This window comes from Panulirus ornatus, chromosome 25 (assembly GCF_036320965.1).
Source record: "Panulirus ornatus isolate Po-2019 chromosome 25, ASM3632096v1, whole genome shotgun sequence".
NCBI lineage: Eukaryota > Metazoa > Arthropoda > Malacostraca > Decapoda > Palinuridae > Panulirus > Panulirus ornatus.
Window position 1 is genome coordinate 6,053,107 of NC_092248.1, and position 26,096 is coordinate 6,079,202.

At 37.7% G+C, this 26,096-nt stretch overlaps 1 protein-coding gene across 3 annotated transcripts in view; it reads right to left on the reverse strand.

Moving 5' to 3' along the window:
- Positions 1-26,096, reverse strand: part of LOC139757212 (uncharacterized) — a 292,609-nt gene that overhangs the window by 12,579 nt on the left and 253,934 nt on the right. For 2 of the 3 annotated variants that reach the window (XM_071677378.1, XM_071677377.1), the window contains exons 4-6: positions 12,112-12,221; positions 7,313-7,522; positions 1,034-1,163 (exon numbers count right to left, since the gene is read on the reverse strand). In XM_071677378.1, coding sequence (XP_071533479.1) covers positions 1,034-1,163; positions 7,313-7,522; positions 12,112-12,221 — 450 coding nt within the window. The remainder of the gene's footprint in view (positions 1-1,033; positions 1,164-7,312; positions 7,523-12,111; positions 12,222-26,096) is intronic. The other variant, XM_071677379.1, reaches the window with a different exon arrangement.

The window sequence follows — 26,096 nt, forward strand, 5'->3', positions numbered from 1 at the left end:
TTAACAGGCTACTGGCATAGGGCAAGTCTAGCGCAGTGTTTGCCAAGGCTTCTGTTCAATATTCCTAATCACTACTTCAATCTAAAGCTCCTACCTACAGCTTCTACCTATTGTTTCTTCCTAATAATCCTGCCTGAATGTTCCTTCCTACTACTTCTATCTACTGCTCCTACCATTTTGCCAAAAGGCAGAGCTAGCTCATAGTGCTCATGGCAGGAAGTTCTAGGTATGAAGAATGAGCTGCATGAGTTAAGGGTTGTCAAGTGTTACATATGACATGAAGAGATTGTATGTTTGTGGACAGAATGCCAGTAGTCCACATGTTAGTGAGGCAGAAAGAAAAGATAGCTACCTGGGTCAGAGAAGTGCAACTTGACAACCACTAAAGTGCTGGTTCACTTAGCAGATGTCACTAACCCTCCCGATACTCCATCCTTCCACCTCCTCAGTTTCTCCCTTTTCCTTGTTCCCTCCATTCTGACATGTAAACCCTCTTAGTTGTACTCTCCACATATCCATACAATATCAATACACCTTTATCTCTCTCGTACTTAATCCTCTTACAACTCACACCTCTCTCTTACCCATTCATTTCAAACATGATAAACTCTCCTAACATCATATATTGTCCTGAAACATTTCATTTCCAACACATACATCCTGTTCCCTACTTTTTCTTTTTTATAGCCCATTCCTTGCTTCCATACAACACTGTCGGGACTACTATACCATCATACATATTCCCCTTTGCCCAAAATTAATACATCCCTCCAAATTCCAAAATTTTAGTCAGAGTGTTGTGCACAAGTTAAAAAGATACAGGAAAAGATTTGCTCTGGGGCACCAGCAACCAAAGTATGTTAGGTTCCTTGGGGGCAGGAACAGTGCTGTACTCTGTTCTGCCTACTGATTGTAATACATCCTCATAAAAGGTAACTTCTCACTTGTGCTGTTACCACCTGTAGGTGTGACACGAGTGTCTTAGGGCTCTACAAATTTGCAAAATATCAGAGAAAGTATGTTTAGCACTGACCTTGTCTTGTTGGACGTGGCAAGGTCAGGTCACATGGACTGAAGGCAACTGGGTTGCTTGTGGGCCGAGGACTAACCTTTGACCGCACACTGTTGTTGTTACTTATTTCCTGGATGTCACCTTTCCCTTGCTGTTAAAAAATTAGGATGTACATTCACTTACTTGCATATACATGGAATAATTAATTTATTATCAAGCTTATTCACTCACTTATGATGAAAATCACTAAAATAACAAAGGGTTTGTATATATTATTTATTTGACATGGATGATCACATTGCATAAGTCAGAAACAGTTCATATAATGAAAAAGTAACACAGCTTTATAAAGTAACATGCACTATAGAATTTTTGTGCCAAAACCAAAAGGCACCTTCCTGACATCCAGTAAGAGACTGGCACATTTCCACAGATCTTTATTGACATACTTTTACACACTTTCCTTTCTCTGTCCTAGCAGATCTACTTCAGTCTTCCTCTGTATCTAATCCCACTTACCTCATTTAGATACATTCTTTCAGTTGTACTCTACACGTTCAATCTCTCTATACAGTCATACTACCTCATAAATTCATTCAATTCATTATATGACCAACCACTCATTTCCTCACTTCCCAATAATCAAACAAACTGAATCAAAACATAATATAGAATGAAATACAAAAAAATCAAGTCAGTGAAACTACTACCTGCTGAGGTGTATTTTTGTGTGGCTAGGGTGGGTTGGCACATGCAACAAAAATAAGTGCAAATTTCACAAAGCAGGAGGAAGAGTATTTGCTTACAACCAAAACAATATGATGCCCTATCGCTGATTGGTTGACTGGGGATGAAAATGGGAGACAAAAAGACTGGACATGGGAAAATAGTGCCCACACAACTGGGTTATTTACATTTGATCCTCACATACCAAAACTGAATTGCAGTCTTCTTCCTAATTATTGCTTATACAGTAATTAGTTGAACAAAAATACAGTTCTTACAGAGAGAATCATTCTACGTGAAGTACTGTAGTTTACCTCAACACAAAATAGGCAAGAGAATGGAAATAAACCAATGAAAAGACAGACCCAATTTTGGTGATTAATTTTCAGCACAATTGATCAGTAGTTAAGGATTCCCCAGAACTCTACAGCCTTCAATAAGGTAAGCATCGAAAATAAATGGAAAACTTAAAAGTGAGGTTGGTGGAAGTAATTTTATCAGTAAGTTACTTATTAACACGGTTTAAAAACGGATCTCTCCACAACTTAATAATGCTATTCAACTGCAACAGGACAAGTCGTGGACAGGGCAGTGCATTAACCAAAAAATTTCATTTATAAGGAAGTGTACATTTGCAGAATTCTGCTAATTATTTTGGAAAAATATAGTGCTGATGGTAATAAAGCTATTTTCTGACTAGAGTGCTCAGTTCTGGTGCTGTGCTGAAATCCATCCTATAGAGCTATCAAGACAATTTTCTTATTGTAAAAACAAAGAAAATTGTTCCAAGACAACCAAAAAGTATGATAAAGGACAAATAATGTTACAAAAGATGTTCAACTCTTGCAGACATTACAAAACCCATTCAATTAGATTCTGCTTTAAGATCTTGTCTTTCAGGTTCATATGACTTCCTAGAACACCTTCATCTTTAGATGCTTCATTGTACTCTGAAAACAAAGCGAGTAACACTTCACTATTTCATGTGACATCCTGACAACTGATTGCTTCGTGGTTTCACCTCAAATTGAGGGACACCAATTATGTGTAAGATTTTCTGTTGTCTGCACCTGCATTTCAGTGGTTTTACTAATTCCACAGCGCTCGTGCAGTCAGCTACCGCTGTTGTATCCTTGGTTTTGCTTACATGGTTTAATAGCAACAGCTTATCTAACCTACCAATTAAGATAAATCTAGCCGAAAGTAAAAAATTTTTAATTCTCCATACTAAACAATATGTGGACTTTTGAAATTTTATGGATTTTAGAAACATAAGCTCACAGACTGGTCTGAATACTGTGTTTACAGAACCAGTGAAAAACCAATAGATTTGATTTGTTGATGCACTGGTCATTCAATAATGTCAAAATTATAGCATATCATGGGCAGTTTGAGTGGTTCCAAGTGAAGGATGGTCTAGTTTGAGTGGTTCCAAGTGAAGGATGGTCTATGTCAAAGATGTGACGTCACCATGCCAAAGGTGTGTGTTGTCCCTAGGTTACTAGTAATAATCAAAATCAGAATTATTCCATTATTATGACAATGCCTTTATAAATTCTTATAACGTTCTTGAATAAATGAAAGCTATTGTTTTGGCTGTGTATACTATATACTCTATTTAGACAACAATCTATGGGCCCATGATTCAAAAAGACCACAATCTGTGGGTCCAAGTTTCAAATACCACATTATCTACATCTATGGACACATATTTCAAAAAGACCATAATCTGTGGGTCCATTTCTAAAAACACTTTCTGTATAATCTTGCATCATGGCACCCATCATGAAGAATACAAAGGCACTGAAAGCTACTTTCTGTATAATTTCATTTTCTGCATAATGATATGTGCACTATTACCTTTTTACAATAAAGGAATTCCATTCTAGTGGCAAAGCTTATAAAAATATTGCACAAAATAGCTGATAAAAGCTATATCTTCATACAGAGAAGCTGTGGCTGTACAGAGTGGTACTCTGGAATCTCATGATCCAAGTTGGTGGATATCTGTAAACTAGATAAACTTGACTTATAGTCTCAGTTTTAAAAAGCTCAGATTTTTTAATCGACCTATAATGCTATGCTTTGCACTCACTTTTACAGTGTCTCAGCTATCTTCAATGCAGCATGGATATCATGATATTTGTTGTTTCTGACAGGAATGTGTGGTTATACAAGGTTTACTGGCCAGAGTGCCCTCCATCTATGTAAAATATACGAGGAGCTGGGCAATGGTTTACTAATCCTGATGGTAAACCAAAATCCCTTCACCTTTTGCAGTTATTTTTGTAACTCTGTTTTCATATTTATTAAAGCTAACGAAGCCTATTCTCTCAATGCCAAAATGTGATTATCTTTTTTAACTATTTATCTGAAGTATCTGTTGCTGCGAAATCTCTGCTTTCCATACTTTCATTTTAAAGTACACACTGTAAACAGATAATTCAGCCAGTTTCAGATACTTCCTTATGTCAAGATCAATATGAATATTCTTTTCATCTTACAAATTCAATGTGAATGCTATTTTCATCTACCTAAGTGTAACAATGGCAAAAACATTTAGTTTAAGTAAAGTCTTTTCGTGATTAACCTTCAAATGAATGGAGCTTTTTCAAATTCAACCCTCTGAGTCACTATATTTATTCCAAACAAGATTAATTTTTCCCTGTTGTCACAACAGGGATAAGGTTAGCAGGTTGCACATGGGGTAAGGGACAAAGGGGGATATCAACAAAAAAATGGCACTGAACTTATGAAAAGCATGTTTATGAGCCATAATCATCACCTGCCAACCTTGTTATGTAATGCGCTACCTTATCCACGTGATCTGGTTGACACGAAAGACAAACAACAATTAGGGCCAAAATCATTGTAAATGCACACAATGGATGTAACTATAGGTTCAGGAGAGTTGCATGAAAACTGATATTCAAAAACAATATTAATCATTTGTTAATATGCCAATGACATCATACAAGTCCAACGTGTAATGAATGGCTGCCTGAAATGTGTCTCGAATCTCTTGTCACAAAGAGGAAAAATATCTTTACACGAAAGGTATCAGAGGGCAGGTGCTGGTTTTGACTCAAGAACATGTTTCTCACAGTTTCAAAGCTGATTTTTTTTTTTAGCCATCCTTTCACATGCCCTCTTTGTAATGTAGATTTACTACAGAGATTAAAGGGGAGGAAGATCTGCTCGACAGAAAGTACTGAAATTACCAGCACTAAGTGAAGACCATCTTAAAGGCATATCTGGAGGTGATCACCTGTAAGAATTTTCTTGTGCTGAGGCCATCATGGAGCTTCATCTTTGCTTGAGCCACACATCTTCATGATGAAAGAAAGTTACAAGACAAATATCTCGGAGCTTATCAGACTTCCAAAAACCCTGATGGACATACCATGCATGTTCAATAGAAAGGTTTTGTGGAATACCTTCTCAAGTCATGCACCCTACAGTAGAGTATGTCCCAGATGCATTATCTCAACATTTCATTGAATCATCGCAGAAATTCTTGCTTTTGAACAATGAGCAAGAGGCCTATGATTAACAAAAAGGCTGTTGGTTGTAGAACCATGTATTTCATGTACTGCTGTAACACCAAAAATGGACAAAGCATATGAAGTCTTCCTGAATGAAGTTTCAAAGCTTGCACCTTGAATAGCTTTCTTCTGTACAGAGAAATTTAATTTTATGCTTCAAATAAAGGACTGAGGAAAATTTGGAAAAAATTACTTTTACTTACCAAACACCCAAAAACCCATCTGTCTGAAAAGAATGTAACTCACTGACCCTGTTTCAAGTAGCCAGCCCTACCAAATGTAACATGTTTAATGGTCATTATTCCAAAGAAAGATTAATACATAATTCTTTAATTTGCAATAAATCTAAACCTTATTCAGCAACCAAACAAGTTCCCTACAAACCAGGCTATGTCAGACATAAGAGCATGCCTCTGATAATTTCAAAAAAGGATCTTAATAAATAAGTACCAAATCCTATCTATTAATTTTTACCAGTGCTGCCCTGTGTGATGTTATAATTACCTGCAAATGACATTTATAAAACAAGGCTAAAAAACTGTAAAAGAACTGACAATGAAACAGAAGGTGGTGTTTTGGGATAAGAAATTTATATAATATCCATGCCATGTCACACTGCCTTAATTATGATTCCCTATCATACAGCATCAACAAATCTACAACCTGGGAACAAATTGTTTAAATGAAAATTTCTTTGAAAATCCCCAGGAGAAATACTAAAGACTCTCTTGAGTGCTTCATAAGACTTTACCTCAAAAAACAACTTAGCTGGGTAATGTTACAGTGAAACCATGGATAAAGCATGGGGTACAGCTTCAGCAAGTGAATACAGGTAAATACTTGAGTTAACTTGTCAATACTGCCTATCTTGCCAATATCAGCCATATAGCTTCAATGTATTTATGTGATAACGACACGGGTGAAGGCCAGGAGAGGGATTTGGTAAAAAAAAAACAATGAAAAATAAGTACGTAAACCTACTGTGCATGCCAAAAAGAATGAAGAACCACAGTAAGTCCTCAACCTAAATTTCCACTGCCTTATAAGGCTTTTACATCAGCAGGTCATGAAAGGGGTACTGTCAACTGGTATTTCCTTCTTAAATGAATATAAAGCAGCATGTGCTTTCATCAGCTCCCTAAATATCACAGCATGATAAAAGTGGGAAAAGTACTCTAATGGACTGACACCATCAAGCACTGAATTACAACACACAGCCATGAAAGAGAAAAAAGTGACCTCTTATCTTCTGAAAGTAACTGTCTTTGAAATATACGAACACTTGTCTAGCTATTACATAAGTAAATACAGCTGGTTAACTCACACTTTTCTAAGTGCTTAGATGCCATTTACCTTACAAGGAAAATAATGTATCATGTATATTGGGGAACACTCAACAATACTAACTTACAGATGAAAATTTTACAGCACTGCTGATCATTTAACATGGAAAAACTTGATAAATGAGTTCTGGTGAATATGTTGCTTGGCTTATAACAAATGAACATTCTAACATGACAGCAGGGTTTCTCTTCAAGCTGACTAAACCAAAACATATATTCCATTATTACTATCTGGACTGCTCTCAAGGGCCAGCCTATATACTACCTTGCACAAGTAACTGACTAGCATCACTGTAATGAGGAAAAGATCCCTTAGTTGTAACTTAACATATGAAACGGGATGAATCAACAACAAGTGGACCACAACACACCCTAGGCGAGGAGGAGAAATGAAAAAATAATAGAATATTTTCTGCCTCTTCACCCTTATATATGTGTTATATAGTTCACATTCATTTCTGATGTGCAAGTTGATGGTATTTGTTTCGTCTAGAGTTCAATATAAATGTAATATTTTTTAACGTGAGAAGAGTTGACAGTGTTGTCACAGATATGTGGAAATAAACAGTGACCAACAAGTCTGGAAGAGGGTCAGAAAGGATGACTTTGTTTTAATGTGAAGAAACTGTTCAAAATGCCTTTGCCAATGCTTCTGCAAACGTGACCTGTAAAAGATGGATAATTACCAATCTGGCTTGTTCCTTGAGTGGCATGGAGAGGCTTCTTGGCAAGTCGTCTGGACTCTGATGACCTTCATCAAAAACTGCCAAGTGGTCACTGTTGTCATCATCATCTGGGTAGCCACAAGAGCAAGCTAGCTCACAGGGTGGATCGCAGCAACAACCACATTCAAAAACATACTCTGAGGGAGAGTCCCGCTCAGAGAGGAGGCATGCCTGCAGAGGGAGGCGACTGGTCAGACAGAAGGTTGGGAGAAAATATTTGAATTTCTAATAGCCTCAGTACGGCAGCGGGCTTGAGTCACCTATGGAAGCACTACAGTAAGAGAAGTATACCGTTTTTCTCCCAAAACAGCTCTGCTTCATATTATGCCACTTACTGTTCAAATCCATGCTCTCCTTTTAAAACCGCTTTTTCTAGGATTTCTTGTTTTACTGTTTTCCTTAATTCTACTTTTCTTCATACATTCTAGTCTTACTCTTTCTCCTTCACCCCTTGTATATTTTCCCTGATTTCATCTCATGATCTTAATTCATTTCCTTCTTTAATTAATATAACTGGAAACTGCTTGTGGGGAAGTACAAGTCTGCAATTAATAAATAAAACTAAATTCATCTGCATTACTCAATTTTGCTGTCACCTCAGCATCGCTTGTCACTTATATTGTTGTTCTAAACAATCTAACAACATAATCTCTCAAATAATAATAGATTCTCTAGATTCAAGAAAGTGAAACTAGGAAGTTGAATACTGCAACCACAATAAAATTACTGTACAGGTTGCATACTCTTAAAAGACAAGCTGGAAACATGGACAATGAGCTCATGAATCTTTCTTGAACTATTAAATTTATTAAATTCGAGTGAAGTGAAACCTTGCAGCTCCCTACAATTATTTTTTAAGGGAAAATTACGTCAAGGTAATAAAGTATACATTAATGTATCCAAAACTGGAAAAGTCCCAACTAGAAATTGGAACTCGGGGGAAGGAATAACAAACAGCAGATCGATAAAGTCAGGTAAACAATACTTCAGCTAATCCTAAAGACAAATTAATAGAAATCTTTTGCAAACAACTGGTTGGGACAAAATAGGACTCAATAATGAACACATAATACTGCAACTAACTTGCTGTCTATAAACAGTAAAACGACAATTAATAATCAGCTCTTTGGAAAGACAGCCAACACACTGTGCTACCATGAGGCTATAATGAGATACTAAAACAGCAAGATGTGGGAAATACCATATTCAAGAGTGCTGAGACTGCCATATCTTTTTCTTCTTTAACAAAACACGATTATTCTTTTTATAGTGAGCTGAATAAATTCTCTTTCCCTTTCAGTCCTACACAATACAATGTACAAGGTAGCTGTGTATCCCTAACCAAGGGAAAATGAAATTAATAACAGGAGTGAGCTGGAGATGAAAAAATCTAGATGATCTGGAAACAACCCACTTGTTTCAACCCTTAAGAAATAACATATTAGTTGGTAAAAAAATGCCAATACTCTACAGAATATTATTTTGAATTGATAAACTCTTGGTAATATGGAAAACCTAAACTATTAGGCCTCCAATAACTTATATTATCTACAGTGTCGCTTTTAAAACATCTTAGTAAAAATTGCTTTATGATACATTTGAAGGTGCTTGGTTGCAGTGCTGTCTGAAATGAATACTTTGCAAATGTTTAAGCCAAAATGTCTTCAAACTTCATAATAATGTAATATATGCAAACATACTATGTACAGTAGGCTTTGGTCACTGACTTAGTTAATGACATGAAGCCATACAAATGCAAAGTGATGCAGAGAGGATGTAATGAAAGGAGGCTCTACTGTAAAATCTTGCAAACAACAAATTATAAGAGATGAAAGAAACTCGGGAGGGTGTTAGCTTATAACCTTCTTACCAAGCTGATCACCAAAACAGTATTTACGAAAAGTTTTAGGAGGTCATTTGTTGGTCAATCTATAAAGAAAACTGCCCTCAAATACATGAACAAACAAATGTTAAAAAGATTACTTACAACATATATAGGACCCAAATTAGAAAACAAATCATCTGTTTGATCACCCTAAAACTGAACAAATATACTGATCAATTACACATGGTCCAACAAACAGTGAGCAACAAAACTATACTTGAAATAAGACAGCTGACTTACAGGAAAGGTGAACCGTAAAGGATCTGCCCATGATGAAAGACAGTAGGGAGAAGAGAGACATGAAGACAAACTTCAAGCATCTGAATCAATTTGACAATGCAGTTACTACTACCTCGCTAATGCGGGAAATGGCAAATATGTATGAAAAATATATATACATATATATTTTCATACATATTTGCCTTTTCCCGCGTCAGCAAGGTAGCGTTAAGAACAGAGGACTGAGCCTTAGAGGGATATCCTCACTTGGCCCCCTTCTCTACTCCTTCTTTTGAAAAATTTGAAAAATGAGAGGGGAGGATTTCCAGCCCCCCACTCCCTCCCCTTTCAGTCGCCTTCTATGACACTAAGGGAATACATGGGAAGTATTCTTTCTCCCCTATCCCCAGGGATTATATATATTGGTAAGGTATTCCCTTACCTTTTGTACAAAATGGTGAAAAAAAACCTGTGTTACTGTAGCTCTATCTATGCTGATTAGGGGCTAATTAAATGCTAGTACAATTGAGAGAAGTTTCTCAACATAAATTTTCCCACAAAGTGTACATAGTAAGCTAAGATTTTCTCCCCAAAACCACTAAAAAGTTGAACCATTCTATGAGACCTTCCTATTGCCAAGATATTTCTGTTCAGCACAAAGAAGTTGTAATGAAATCTGATAACAGATAGCAAATATATGAAAAAAAAATTATTGCTGGATATGGCTTGAGAGGACCTCTACTCTCCTCAAGAAGAGCTTGCTTCCTGATGCATACAAGACTGATGGTTGGGGGACCAGCATCAGCAACAATGAGAAAGGAACGGTGGGATGGCATGCATTGATATAATCCTGACTCTTGGAAAATATTTTCAAATATTTTCCCTTGAGAATTCTCTGGGAATTTCTGCATATGCAGTCTATAAAGAATGAATTTTTAATCAAAGTTTCATGTAAATACAGATATGACAAAGCAAATTCACAGTAAAGAGAATAGTTTATGAACACACCAAGTGCTATTCTTAGGGACCACTGGGAAAAAAGTAATGGCATAAACGAAAACTGAAAGCTCTTGTTCTTGCTTTCAGTTTTCCTTGCTACCTTGAAAATAATAGGATGCTTCCCCTAACACTATCATGTATTTGTTAGGTTCAGCTCTACAACACTAATCCGAAGGCCATGGGGATAGGATATACATGTATCTGCAATTTTAAATATATGGTCCTTAGAAAGGTGACACATGATTTAGTAAAATCTCTAGCAACATATTCATTCAAAACAATGGTACATTTGGATTACACAGTACTTTAATGGATGTTGTGGGATGGACTAAAACAGCTGAGAAAAAGTAAACACAAAAATCAGAATAAATTGTCGCAAAAAATAATAATTAAAATGTACATTACAGCAAATCGTATAAATGTAAAAGCAAATAAAGAGACGTTTACCAGTATCTAACATACCATTTTCCTATAAAAGGTTACACAAAGCCTTCCCTTGGAAACTATCATCATAAATGTCTATGCAATGCATACTATCCTGTATACTCACCCAATTATTTTTCATCTCACTCTTGGTTTTCACTTGCATCATACATTATCTCATTCATGTAATACACATTCACTTTCTTCATATGTCCTTAGCATCTCTGAACTCCAGTTTCCATCTTTTAACAATCCCCATCCAAAAAAATAATCAAAACTTTTAAAACATACCATTCTTAAAAAGAGGCATGATTTACTAATAGTAGGCTACTCATTCAAAAGAACAGTATATCTGATCTACATGCTAATGGACATATGTTACATGGAATGAAGAAACCAAAAGAACACAGGAAAATTGGAATAGATTATGAAGTCAGAAGCAAGAACGAATATGTAAAAAACACAGAGAGCCATGCTATGCAAAAGAAAGTGAAGACAAGTTCCCCGTAAGTCAACATATTTCCCAAAACACAAAAGTTCCTGGAGAGATCCTAACTTACAGTTATCATCAAGGTTATCTACAAACATAAACTCATAAGTTTATATCTCAATCTTATTCTTCTCACTAACTCAATAAATACACATTCTCTTTATTCATATGAACTGGAGTCTTTATGAACACCCAAAGTTTTTGTCTTGTCTAATCCATCACCTGCGTACAAATTTACTGTTCCCTATATATTCATAGTTAAATTATATATTTAATGACTGGTGACTGATCCTAAATTTTTCATCATGCTTCATGTAAGTGTAATAAATTTTGACTTCGAGATGACGACTTAAAGCATGGCCAGAATGCTGTAAAAAAAAAGTGCACCACTTCTAAAAGCATAGTTAGATCTTACATTACCACTTCAGAGAATAATACTGAGATGCAGTATCTGACAATGTGGTACCATGTGATCATATGAAGAGTGGTGATAAGACAGTGAATATTCAGAGCAAAGAATAAAAGGAAAGGAAAGACAGTAAAAAAGTATGTGAATTTTTGAAATACACTTATCTTTCCTGGTAACTTTGTGAAAACAGACATAAAAAGTGAAGACCAACTTAACAAAAAATATTGATTCAAGAGATAAATGAAAAAAAAAAGGGTTTGTTGGCTTGAAAAAGATGTAATTCTGGTTTCTATGAGGTTATCATTTTCTCTGTGCATATGAGGATCAGTACTTACCTGGTGGCCAGAGGAAGCATGTGTAACTACAACCAGTGAGTCCCTACTGAGGCTGGGGGCAGACCCCTGAGTGCGTCCTGAAGTTACACTTGATACCTCACTTTTCACACCTGCAATACAAAATAATATGGAGCAATGAAACTTCAAGTACTGAAAATACTATCCTACATGAAACATCTAGTAAATAAAAATTCTATCTACCTCATATGAATATGCTACTTTACTGAACCCTTAAACCTACACAACAGTGAAATAAATATAGTTAATGTACATCAATACATTAGTTGTATTCCTCATTCATGATTAATTCAGAAATGCTAAATCTGTGAGTGCGCCATTTACCTTTTCCTGCATAAAATTTTACTATACCAAGCTTGGATCTGACCTTACACAAGTATGCAAAACTAATGTATATTTGAGAAGAGTGAAAAATATCTGCTTATCAAGAACCAATGAAAAATCAGTGAAAACCTGTCAAATTATTGATCTTAAGAGACGAGAATACCACATGAAACATATAAAACAACAATATGCTATGATAGGCTAGAAAGAATTCAAGCAGGAGCTACAACAATTAATCATGGAAAGTGGAAACTGTGACATCATTACCAAAGGGTTCTTATCAATGTGATTTGAATATCTACGGCAGGGGTCCAAAATCCTTTAATTTTCTGCCATGGGTGGCAAGGAAGTTTATATACTGCTACCCGGAGACCAAAATGTAATAAATGTGTGATGCATTGTTGGCAATTTGCAAAAGTGGCTTTGTAAGATTTTTATTAATTGCATTTTTGATAAACATAAAACAGAATAAAACAGAAGAGGGAAAGACTTGGTAGAAGGTCAACTGATGGTTTTAAAGTATTATGATAAACATGTAACGCTCTTATGGGCTTTTTTTTAACTTATACTTTTTTGTGTGTTATTCGTAAGAAAATAAAATGATAAATGCTCTCCAGCAAGAGTTTCTTATACAAGCTCAAGTGGTTATCTTTCTAACACTGAACCAGAATTATCTCCTATGATAAAGTTTTCTGCTGCTTGAAATACACCAAATTATCAAGCCTGTAAATACAGCATCTTTTGGAGGAAGCTGAAATGTAAAAAAAAAAAAAAAGAGAAAATATAAATTTCAAGGCCATAGGGGTCGCATGAGAGTTCATGGACATCACCAACCTAAGAAAGGTACAAAGTGTTTGATTAAATCACCCTTAGATTAAATCACCTTTACCAAACCCCAACATGAGGGGCTCCGCCTATGACCTTAGCCTACCTTAAATGACCCCATCTTCCACCAAAATGAAACCCAGAGGCAAAGCACAGTTAAGAATATGGCACATTACCAGCTTAGCTATATACTGAAACCAGCTTTGCAAGCTTAGTTATTATGTTCTACAAAGATTATGAGGAGTTTAGAGAATACAGTAAGAGTTTGGAATGTGATCTGGAGGTATAAATTTCTCTCTGATGAGGGTTAGACATTCACTGGTAGTTTGTGAAATACTAGACTATAAAATACGGAAAATACAGAGCCACAAGATATGTATTGACTTCTGGGTCGGGATTTAATAGATGTTTTTCCCCGATATAATCCTCATTGTCTGATCTCACTGTATATGTTTACTCTTTAAATAGCACATTGGCACTAGAAAACTCAATTTGTAATGTTACCTTCGATTCTTGGACTGAAAAAAAAGTAATTCACCAAGTGCACAAAGTTGAAAATAAACTTTTACAAGGATTAAATTGGCATTTAAATGTTTACCCACCGCGTGCGAACTAGTTGGCACAACGAGGAATCTAAGTCACCATGTGATCCATGTCAGTGTCTGCGTTAGCCATGAACTTCAAGGAAAACTTTTTGGTTTGCGTAAGAACGGGTGTAACAGAAATCAACGGAAATGATGTTTTACCTTCAGCCACATTTGTCAGCATCCAATTTCCCCTATCTGATTTGTTTACGGGAACACTGATTTAAGAAAAAAAATAAAATGTGCCTCAAATGTGGTTTTCAGTCAACGAACGAGCCACCTAGCGAACATATTTTTTCCACCGTGAAACGTTTTACGGGAAAAAGCAATTAACATCAAATTTAATATTCCGGTTGCTGAGGGAGGTCAGTTGAGGTTATCATAGGTTCTGTTGATTAGCAGAAGTGCCTTAACCTCACCATCATAGTTCTAACCCAAGGAACATATCATCATTATCGAGTTACTAAACATCGTGTGTTACAGTAAAATGTTCTGCACCTCCCTACACACTAAACTAACAATACACAGCAAAATTACTCATGCTTAAAGGTATTTACGGCATCCCAGGAATGATGTAAGCATCAAGAATCAGCATAATGGTGTACACTTTAATTAAAGGCATGAAAAGTTAGCTACTCAAGAGATATAAGGGTCCGGAGTTCGTGCTACTGTCTAGGCTCAGAATATTTCTGCCGATCTTTCATTGACATGGATTTTTCCCATTTCCAGTAAGTTCTAATTTGTAATAACATACACATTTTCGTACCTGTTGTAGGGATATTATTCATATCAAACCTCACACTCGTGCTCATCTTCCTATAGCACCATTACCGAAAACTCCTTTTCTGTCTACTCTTGCTAGACACCCCCTTCTCAAACCCCCTCAACCATCCAGTCCTAAAGGTATGGAGGAGGGGGACTAGTATCATTTACCCTTTAACACCAGTTTCGCCTGCGCCACCTCTACTTGCTAACTAAATAAAAGCAGATTACGGATCATGGTTCACCTTTCCTGCTCATTTAATTAAACCATGCGAGAAATAGATAATGTACATACCACGTACCATATATGCTGTATGAACTTCACTTTGTTGCATGTTAGGTACTGAGGAGACTAAAGTATTTTGTTAAAATAATTTACGAGTCCTATATAAAATACAGCAGATACTTAATAACCTACTTTATGAGGTGTGAAAGGGTTCAAAGCTAAAAATTTCCAATTACATAACCTTTTACCTGTCCGATGGATTATGGCTAGAGATCCTATAGTGCTGGAAATATATTCATGAAGAGTACATTTGGCTATGGATGTGAACACTGCCTGCTAGCGTGTTAAATAATATATGCCGAACTGTATCAGTTACTGGAATGTGAGATAAGTAATACGAAGAGGTGACGATATATTTAGCAAGTGCTGTTGAAATGTTAATTGTGACAGAGACAATGTTCAGAAGGATGTGGAAAACTTAAGTGGGTCTTTTCAGATTATCAAGCCACATATCCGATATGCCATTCTTACAATATATATATATATATATATATATATATATATATATATATATATATATATATATATATATATATATATATATATATTGGAAACGATCACAATTTTGCGCGATCAAGATATTCCTGAGTCCAGGGACTCATTTACCCCGTGGACTCATAGGAATATATATATATATATATATATATATATATATATATATATATATATATATATATATATATATATATAATTTTCAAGTTGCAATTTGTTTACACAGCTTTAAAAAAGCAGAAAGGTGAGTGATATAGGTTGAAAAGGCGAATGTGGAAGAGGACGTGGTGGCGAAGCTACCGCTGTATTGTGGCAGTAGTGAGAGTACGGCGTGGGAGGAGTGAGTACTGAGGCAGGGGAGTGGTTTAGCGGGGATTAGGGTGTGGCATGGAGAGGTGAGACTGTGAATTGGCGTTAGTGAGAGTATGGTGTGGTGTGGTGGGGGGGTTAAGGTTACTAGAGTGGCGGTGGGTGACATTGTAGGTAGTGACGTGGTTCAGAGTGCTGGGATGAGGGAATGGATGGGCAGGTAGTGGGGTTAGTGTGTAGCGGGTTCTCGTGAGGGTATACGTGGGTGTATAAAGTGACAAAACAGGCCAATACAAAGACGATCAGCATTTGTACAATAAACTCATAACAGGGAAGCCAGTCTTACGATGAATATACATCAGCATCATCCATGACCAGAGAAAATACCCGAGTATTAGAATACATTTTTTTTCTGTTTGAATAATATCTAAACAGAAAACTGAAGATGAGCATTCCCCATCATTACCATAACATATTTGTTTATTTACTTCTGGATTTAGTTATGAAACGATGACGTAAATGCATAACATTTATGTGCATATATGTACAGGGAAGTCTAGCTGTACAAAACGAGCAACTTTAATGTGTTAAGCTTCATGAACACACGTAAGTAAACGTAAAACCTTGAAAATGATTTGTAAATAGTTAAACAATATATACAATTCGTCTAAACAATGTACCACACAACCCACTTCACAGCACACTCGGCAACAAACCGTGGTAGCACCACAAGTAGTCCTCGAACCCTGGCATCACCTTTCCGGAAGGATATCCTCTTGAAACAGCTGATTCCTGGCATCCTGAGTGGATCACTCTGCCGCTCAACGATCCTCAACACCGAATAAGATGCTCAACTTTGCATCCTCGAGGGGGCCGACGTGGACCCTTCAATTTTGGGAAACTTCGCGACCCCCGGCGTCGAGTCTGGCTTAGGCAAGGTTAGTAATTTTCGGGCTGGCCCTCGGCGGATGCCAACTGGGTACCAGTCATGGTTTCTTGACACTGCGTGGGACCACGGGTGGCACCGTATGCTAGTGAGGGTGGATGCGGGTCACCAAGCAGCTCCAGGCTCACCACACCGCCATCCCTCCCGGCCAACAAACACAGATACACACGGCCTGTAGCACCGGCTATGCAGACACGACTGAATCTACCGGTGGGGAAACTTGGGCCCTGTCCTCCCCCCACTCTCTACTCTCACACACCCACCCTCACTCTCTTGCTCTCTACACACGCTCTCCACCAGCACTGCCATCCCAGGGACCATATCACAGTACTTCTCGGAGATAAATATTGTTCTGGGAATCTGCAGGTGGCGTGTATAGATTCACTGTTTACCGCGCAGTTCAGCCGCTCTCCCTGCCTCTCCTTCACCCCCGTCCCCCCACGGCACCATTACTATAGGGGCGCCACAATTCGGCGCGCGTGCTCGGAAAACAAAATTTCCCGATTTTTCAAATAACACTCGTCGGCTCACGTCGACGCGCTTTCCCCTCAAGTCATTCTCTTTGTATCAACTGCCCTCTCTTCATAACCTACGGTAACGTCTATAACCTTACCCCTGGCCTCCAACCCTATCCGACAATCCCCACTACGATCATGGAACCTTGCCCATCCAATCACCCTACCAACTGTCCACTGAGGTTAAGCAAAAGTCCGAGGAAAACGTGGCGCTCACATTCATGAAAGGTGTGGGGGTTAGGGGTGGGTGCAGAGGTACCGTAAACGGGAGGGAAGGGCATGAGTCTTCCAGACACTCCCTATATTGCTGTTTAATATGAAAACAACAACAACAATATCTGATGCACATACACACGAATACAATAGCCTAATGTGTAGATCATTATCAACTGAATCACGGCATAGCCTATCAAACATTTTTCGACTGATTTTGCATTTCAGTCACCAAGATGCACTGTCGTATTCATGGTATTCATGTGATTAGGTCTATACTACACGTATGTATTAAAGAGACACAAAATCGTTGGATCTACATAAAGTATTTGAAGGTTGTGTAAACGTCACACTCAAGAGAGATTCATAATTCCCATACCTCGCGTCCACCCTACACCACCCCATCATGTGTAATTGTTGTTCATGCGTGCGTGAATGCATGTGTTATCGTATGTAATTGCTGTTCATGCATGCGTGAATGAATGTGTTACACGAACGTGTGTGTGTGTGTGTGTGTGTGTGTGTGTGTGTGTGTGTGTGAGACGCACGTCCACACGTTTCAGTTTGCCTACAACCAATAGTTAACATGTGATGTTTCAGAAAAGTACGATCACTGTTATGAGCTTTGTCATCTTATGTGAGCGGAGCTCCAAGCCAGGTTATGTGCAATGGTGACGCGAGACTCCGGCCCGTGTGTGTGTGTGTGTGTGTATGTGTGAACGCGACTAGGACGGTGGTCAAGGGCAAGTGACGCCACAACCGAAACCTCACGTTCGAGAAAATACAGAAACACAGCATTCCAAGACAGAAGCGTCGTTAACCCATGAGGATCTTCCTGTTCTAGGAATAGATTCATCTTGAGACATTTTCTCCCTCTCTGTCTCGTCCTCCATCTGTCGCCAGCTCTTCCTCCCGCTCTCGCTCTCTTCACGTATCTGTGGTTCATTCACTTCCGGACCGAGGCGGGACCCATTGTCGTCATGCCCGCTCACTGCTGTTCCCGCAACCTCTCTCTTATATTGTGCTCTTCCGATCACGTCAAGGGTCTCGTCTATCCCGCGCTATTTAAGAAAAACAATTAGCATCTGTCTCTTCCACCTTTTTCCTCTCACTCAGTGACCATCAACTTGAATCAGACACCTTAACTTACCCAGTGTCTAAGCTAGCTCTCCCTCTCATGTCACCCCTAACCCAAGTGTGGTTTACCTCCACGTACCTGATACTATCCCACACCAACTTCCAGACCCTAGCCTAATCAATACCCTCCTCCTCCTCCACGTGCTCCAACCCCCAATTCTGGGGGTTAGTCCTCCCCGTATCATCTCTCTCTCCCCCCACTCCCGCCAGCCACCTCCTCCTCCTCTCCTCCTAACCTAACCCCGCCGCCAAAAAGAGCGTTCATTCAGGAGCCGGCGCCCCGTAGTATACCTTTAAGGTCCAGTCCGCTCGCCAGGGTTGCTCTCTTCGCTCTCTTCCTCTTTGTCAGCCCTGCTTGGCGCCACCCCCCTCCCCGGCACCATCTATCCAGGCCAACACGCGTCTCTTTGGCCTACTTGTCTTATAATTCTTTTTTTCTTTTTAGTCTTTCGAAGTTCTATTTGCTTTGAAATCCCTTTAACAGTAAACACAAGTGTACCGTAATATATCTTTTCTTGGAGAGCCTTATGAGAGAAAAATGCAGAGGAAACCTTCATAGCATATACACCCTTTTCAAAATATAGTTGTGAAAAATGTATAATATTACGTATAAACAATAACAAATACACACACACACACAATAATAAATTCACCATAAATTTGCCACTTCTTTTACTCCATTGTCCCCTTTATTTCCCATTTTCTACGACGAAAAGTCAGGACCATTCTCTTTCTCCTCAATAGTTGCCACATCGTCCAATAACATTGCTATCTAGTGATGTAAATGACTAACCTTTACAGATTCAAATTGAAATCAAACACAAAAGGCATGAATTATTAAGCATAATCGTAATCTTCAAGGCTAATCTGACGCTTATTCAAATATCCTATAACTTTGCATTCCTCACGTAGAAAAAGTTGGCATGTTGCCATTTCGTTCTCTTCGATTTTATTTCAATATAAAGGAAGGAAGGTATGAGACTGGAAATACACAGGAAGGATACAGTATTCATATACTGAAATGCCACATCGGCATTACAATGAAACGCTGTTAAAGAGTACTGTTCATCACCAGCGAAGATTACAAGTCCCAATCTACCGCAACAATGAGCTGTGTACCACTCTTGGACACTGTTTATATAGGCGTCCCATTCACAAAATCCCATACGATACATTTTAAGAATAACGCAATCTCTTCTTTATAATTGTACTCCCAGAGGGATATTACTTTCTATTTGTACCATTAAGTGTAGATGGTAAAACATCTGTTGCGGAGACGTTAACTGAATCATACTAAGGATGAGCAAAGATTAGACGCTCTTACTATAGTTTCGGATCAACAGTCCGTGATTAAATGACAGAAATAGAAATCAAAAGGTTTGACGTCCACGATATATATATATATATATATATATATATATATATATATATATATATATATATATATATATATATATATATATATATCCTCTCAATCCTTAACGTGTGTGTGTGTGTGTGTGTGTGTCATAACTAACTTTTGTGTAAATAAAAGCATGTACTCTAACATTTTCTCATATACTTCAACTTATACTCTTATTATATGATTTGATATTGTGGTGTTTGTAAAGCACCAGAACCTGTAAAGGCTATTCAACGCTTTTTAGCATGTAAAGGAACAAAGAAATATATATATTGAAACTTAAAACGATTTCCAACACATGATATGTTTCAGCTTCCTGTAAAAGTTACATGAAAACTTAGCGGCCACCTACATTTTTCCTGTAGAGGTTCTGGGAAAGAGAGGCGCGAACCATCCAAGGTTCGTCAAGTTTAAAACGAGGGATCTTGGGCGAGGTGAGGAGGGCGTTGTTACTGCCCTTCCTAGATTGAATTCAGGGTTCGAAACCAGTGAATCTCTCTTCCCCCCACCCCCATGCATATCAGACACTAAGAGCATAGTCTTAAACTGGGGAAGGCCTTGTTCCAATCAGAACGAGTTTCAAACATGAAGCGAGCGAATGAGATCCATGCTTACAACCACGTGTGATGGTTTACAGGGAGTAAGTTATACTGACGCGCGTGGCAGCACAGTTCAAGCGAGCTGTTCCTTGCGGCAGGAGGAGAGGAAAAGAAAGATTTACACCAGGGAATATTTTCACACCATGCAGTGAAACGAGAAAAGCCGTATCCTAAGACTTTAACTCAGGTGAGCAATTCAATTGGTACTTAAGACTCTTGACCTGGGCTTGAAAGGCTGGGTCAAGGGCTGGGCCATCGTACCCAAGGGTCATAAAGTCGTGATCAAGGGTCATACCTTCGTGTCCAAGGGGTCGTATCGTCGTGCTCAAGGGTCGTACCATCGTGCTAAGGTTATTAAATGGATATGTTCATGGCTGTTCAGACCAGGCAACCATCTGTCTTGATCCATGATACACATCATACGGCGGGTATTCAGGTATTAAACTAAAGAGTGTTGACCATGTCCACGGTGAATATTTACGGGGCAAGATAATGTGATGGTGACGGTACACAAGCTGTATCTTGGTTACAGCAGCCTGTAGCCTAGATAAAGAGCCTGCAGCCTAAGAACAGGCAACGAAAGAAAGACCCTAATAAACGAGGGATATCCGACCACCCTGCCATCTCGCGGAGCCAGCGCGAAACAGGTGAGTATATGGACGCCGCGCACATCTATCAGTGTCGCTGTCTGGGGGCTCACTTGTTGCATGGCAAATTACTCCACTGATCGATCACCTCACCCATATCCAAGATCAAACACTTCTGCAATAGATTCAACGCATTTCTCTTTTCTCTTTTCACTCTACGGAACGGTAACAGTTAGGTCTGTGGCCCTGACTTAACGTCTTGGAATACATCGGACGTATTCGGAGGGCCAAACAAAACGCTATGGATACCAGAACAATTGTCGTCAAATGGCATTAGAGGGAGATGAACGCCCGACTAAAATTCGTGAGTGCGAGTGTGTGTTGAGGTGAACTTACGCATTCGCGAGCCGGTGTCAGTGCTTGTTTTTGTGTACATCATCTTTAAACTTACAAAAAAAAAAAAAAAAAAAAAAAAGCGTCAATACAGAAAGTCATTCATCAACATTGTTTCCAACTGTCGGAACAATATCCTGTAATAGATCTCGGGTCCAGATTTTTACCTCCGTGTATCGACTACTACATCGCTGTATCACGAACCTCCGTGCCCTCATGCATGCATGAGCTGCCGAGGATCAAACTCGCACAGGTCTGAGTCCTGGTAGCGGCTACTAGTCCACAATCCACCCAGCTGTTCATCCTCTCTTAGGGACTAGTCGATAAATTGGGTAACATGGCGCAGGCGAGGGAGTAGAAGTGTGCATACATACACAGGTGTACATATACATACAGGGTTAAGAAATGGGACAATACAAACGTAAACAAATTGTTTCCCCCATGATACACAAATAGTATTACCACTCCAACGACCTTCTTCGTACTTTGAAATTATATAAATTATATAAATGTTAGTGGAATAAGCTGAGGAGGTGCAACTCTGAGGACCGCTTGAGCTTTTTGGGGGGGAGAGGGAGTTTAGAAACTGGGGTAAGAAAATGGGAAATCCTCTTTCTGGTTAGAATACGACGCAGCTTCGTCACAGCTGGAGTTCCCAAGCGACGCTTCACATTCTCAATGTACCGATTCCTCCACAATGATGCTAAAGGCATCACGGTATACAGTAACATGGTGCGTTTGCCCCCTTGATGATTTGAGGAAGCCCTCAGGAACCTGTTGAGAAATTAGGTTCAAAATATGGACACACGAACATGGGTTTGGATCAAAGTTGTTTTCCTGGTCGCATGGCGTGTACACATCAGATATATACCGTATGACATGACATTAAGAGACATTCTGTGCAAAAGAAACTATGTTCAGGATTTATCTTACATGTGAAGACAAGATCTTTGTCACTAGACCATCATCAATGGGAACTTTACCTCCATCTGCATTCACATCAAAGGCCTCATATTCTAGTTATAGACTACAATGTCGGAACCCTTCTTAAACACGTTTGATGATCTTATGGAAAAAACAAATTGATTTGAATGCGTAATATTCCTATCTTAGAACGTTCTCAGGACTATCTTTTTTTCAGTCAACAGCGAATATTTCGTAATCAAATATTCAGAATGAACAGCACCACCTGCACACCACCTATCCCACTTTAATGTGCCTCGTGAGATTGTTCTGGTGGGAATGGGATCAAATGAATCCCTTAGTTGTCGTTTCTTTCCATAACTCATTAACGATATGCAAAACGAATCACCACAACAGGATAACCTAATATATATATATATATATATATATATATATATATATATATATATATATATATATATATATATATATATATTCTTTGTATTCTCCAACCACTGAACAATTAAATAAATAATCGTACAGGCAAAGTACATTCGCCCGTAACATGTCGGTTAACCAGGAAAACAGACATTTTAATTAATAAGTTTTAACAAGTTAATTAATCAGGATTAACATGCTGCCGGAAACAGCTCTTGGCAAAGGCTACAAAACTGCAGAATACACAGTAGGTTACAGACTCACTGATATCAATTAGCATTAATTACAGTCTTAAGTTTACTCAATTATCGATAATTACATCACTTCAGGTGCTACTACTACTACTACTACTACTACTACTACTACTACTACTACTACTACTACTACTACTACTACTACTACTACTACTACTACTACTACTACTACTACTACTACTACTACTACTACTACTACTACTACTACTACTACTACTACTACTACTACTACTACTACTACTACTACTACTACTACTACTACTACTACTACTACTACTACTACTACTACTACTACTACTACTACTACTACTACTACTACTACTACTACTACTACTACTACTACTACTACTACTACTACTACTACTACTACTACTACTACTACTACTACTACTACTACTACTACTACTACTACTACTACTACTACTACTACTACTACTACTACTACTACTACTACTACTACTACTACTACTACTACTACTACTACTACTACTACTACTACTACTACTACTACTACTACTACTACTACTACTACTACTACTACTACTACTACTACTACTACTACTACTACTACTACTACTACTACTACTACTACTACTACTACTACTACTACTACTACTACTACTACTACTACTACTACTACTACTACTACTACTACTACTACTACTACTACTACTACTACTACTACTACTACTACTACTACTACTACTACTACTACTACTACTACTACTACTACTACTACTACTACTACTACTACTACTACTACTACTACTACTACTACTACTACTACTACTACTACTACTACTACTACTACTACTACTACTACTACTACTACTACTACTACTACTACTACTACTACTACTACTACTACTACTACTACTACTACTACTACTACTACTACTACTACTACTACTACTACTACTACTACTACTACTACTACTACTACTACTACTACTACTACTACTACTACTACTACTACTACTACTACTACTACTACTACTACTACTACTACTACTACTACTACTACTACTACTACTACTACTACTACTACTACTACTACTACTACTACTACTACTACTACTACTACTACTACTACTACTACTACTACTACTACTACTACTACTACTACTACTACTACTACTACTACTACTACTACTACTACTACTACTACTACTACTACTACTACTACTACTACTACTACTACTACTACTACTACTACTACTACTACTACTACTACTACTACTACTACTACTACTACTACTACTACTACTACTACTACTACTACTACTACTACTACTACTACTACTACTACTACTACTACTACTACTACTACTACTACTACTACTACTACTACTACTACTACTACTACTACTACTACTACTACTACTACTACTACTACTACTACTACTACTACTACTACTACTACTACTACTACTACTACTACTACTACTACTACTACTACTACTACTACTACTACTACTACTACTACTACTACTACTACTACTACTACTACTACTACTACTACTACTACTACTACTACTACTACTACTACTACTACTACTACTACTACTACTACTACTACTACTACTACTACTACTACTACTACTACTACTACTACTACTACTACTACTACTACTACTACTACTACTACTACTACTACTACTACTACTACTACTACTACTACTACTACTACTACTACTACTACTACTACTACTACTACTACTACTACTACTACTACTACTACTACTACTACTACTACTACTACTACTACTACTACTACTACTACTACTACTACTACTACTACTACTACTACTACTACTACTACTACTACTACTACTACTACTACTACTACTACTACTACTACTACTACTACTACTACTACTACTACTACTACTACTACTACTACTACTACTACTACTACTACTACTACTACTACTACTACTACTACTACTACTACTACTACTACTACTACTACTACTACTACTACTACTACTACTACTACTACTACTACTACTACTACTACTACTACTACTACTACTACTACTACTACTACTACTACTACTACTACTACTACTACTACTACTACTACTACTACTACTACTACTACTACTACTACTACTACTACTACTACTACTACTACTACTACTACTACTACTACTACTACTACTACTACTACTACTACTACTACTACTACTACTACTACTACTACTACTACTACTACTACTACTACTACTACTACTACTACTACTACTACTACTACTACTACTACTACTACTACTACTACTACTACTACTACTACTACTACTACTACTACTACTACTACTACTACTACTACTACTACTACTACTACTACTACTACTACTACTACTACTACTACTACTACTACTACTACTACTACTACTACTACTACTACTACTACTACTACTACTACTACTACTACTACTACTACTACTACTACTACTACTACTACTACTACTACTACTACTACTACTACTACTACTACTACTACTACTACTACTACTACTACTACTACTACTACTACTACTACTACTACTACTACTACTACTACTACTACTACTACTACTACTACTACTACTACTACTACTACTACTACTACTACTACTACTACTACTACTACTACTACTACTACTACTACTACTACTACTACTACTACTACTACTACTACTACTACTACTACTACTACTACTACTACTACTACTACTACTACTACTACTACTACTACTACTACTACTACTACTACTACTACTACTACTACTACTACTACTACTACTACTACTACTACTACTACTACTACTACTACTACTACTACTACTACTACTACTACTACTACTACTACTACTACTACTACTACTACTACTACTACTACTACTACTACTACTACTACTACTACTACTACTACTACTACTACTACTACTACTACTACTACTACTACTACTACTACTACTACTACTACTACTACTACTACTACTACTACTACTAC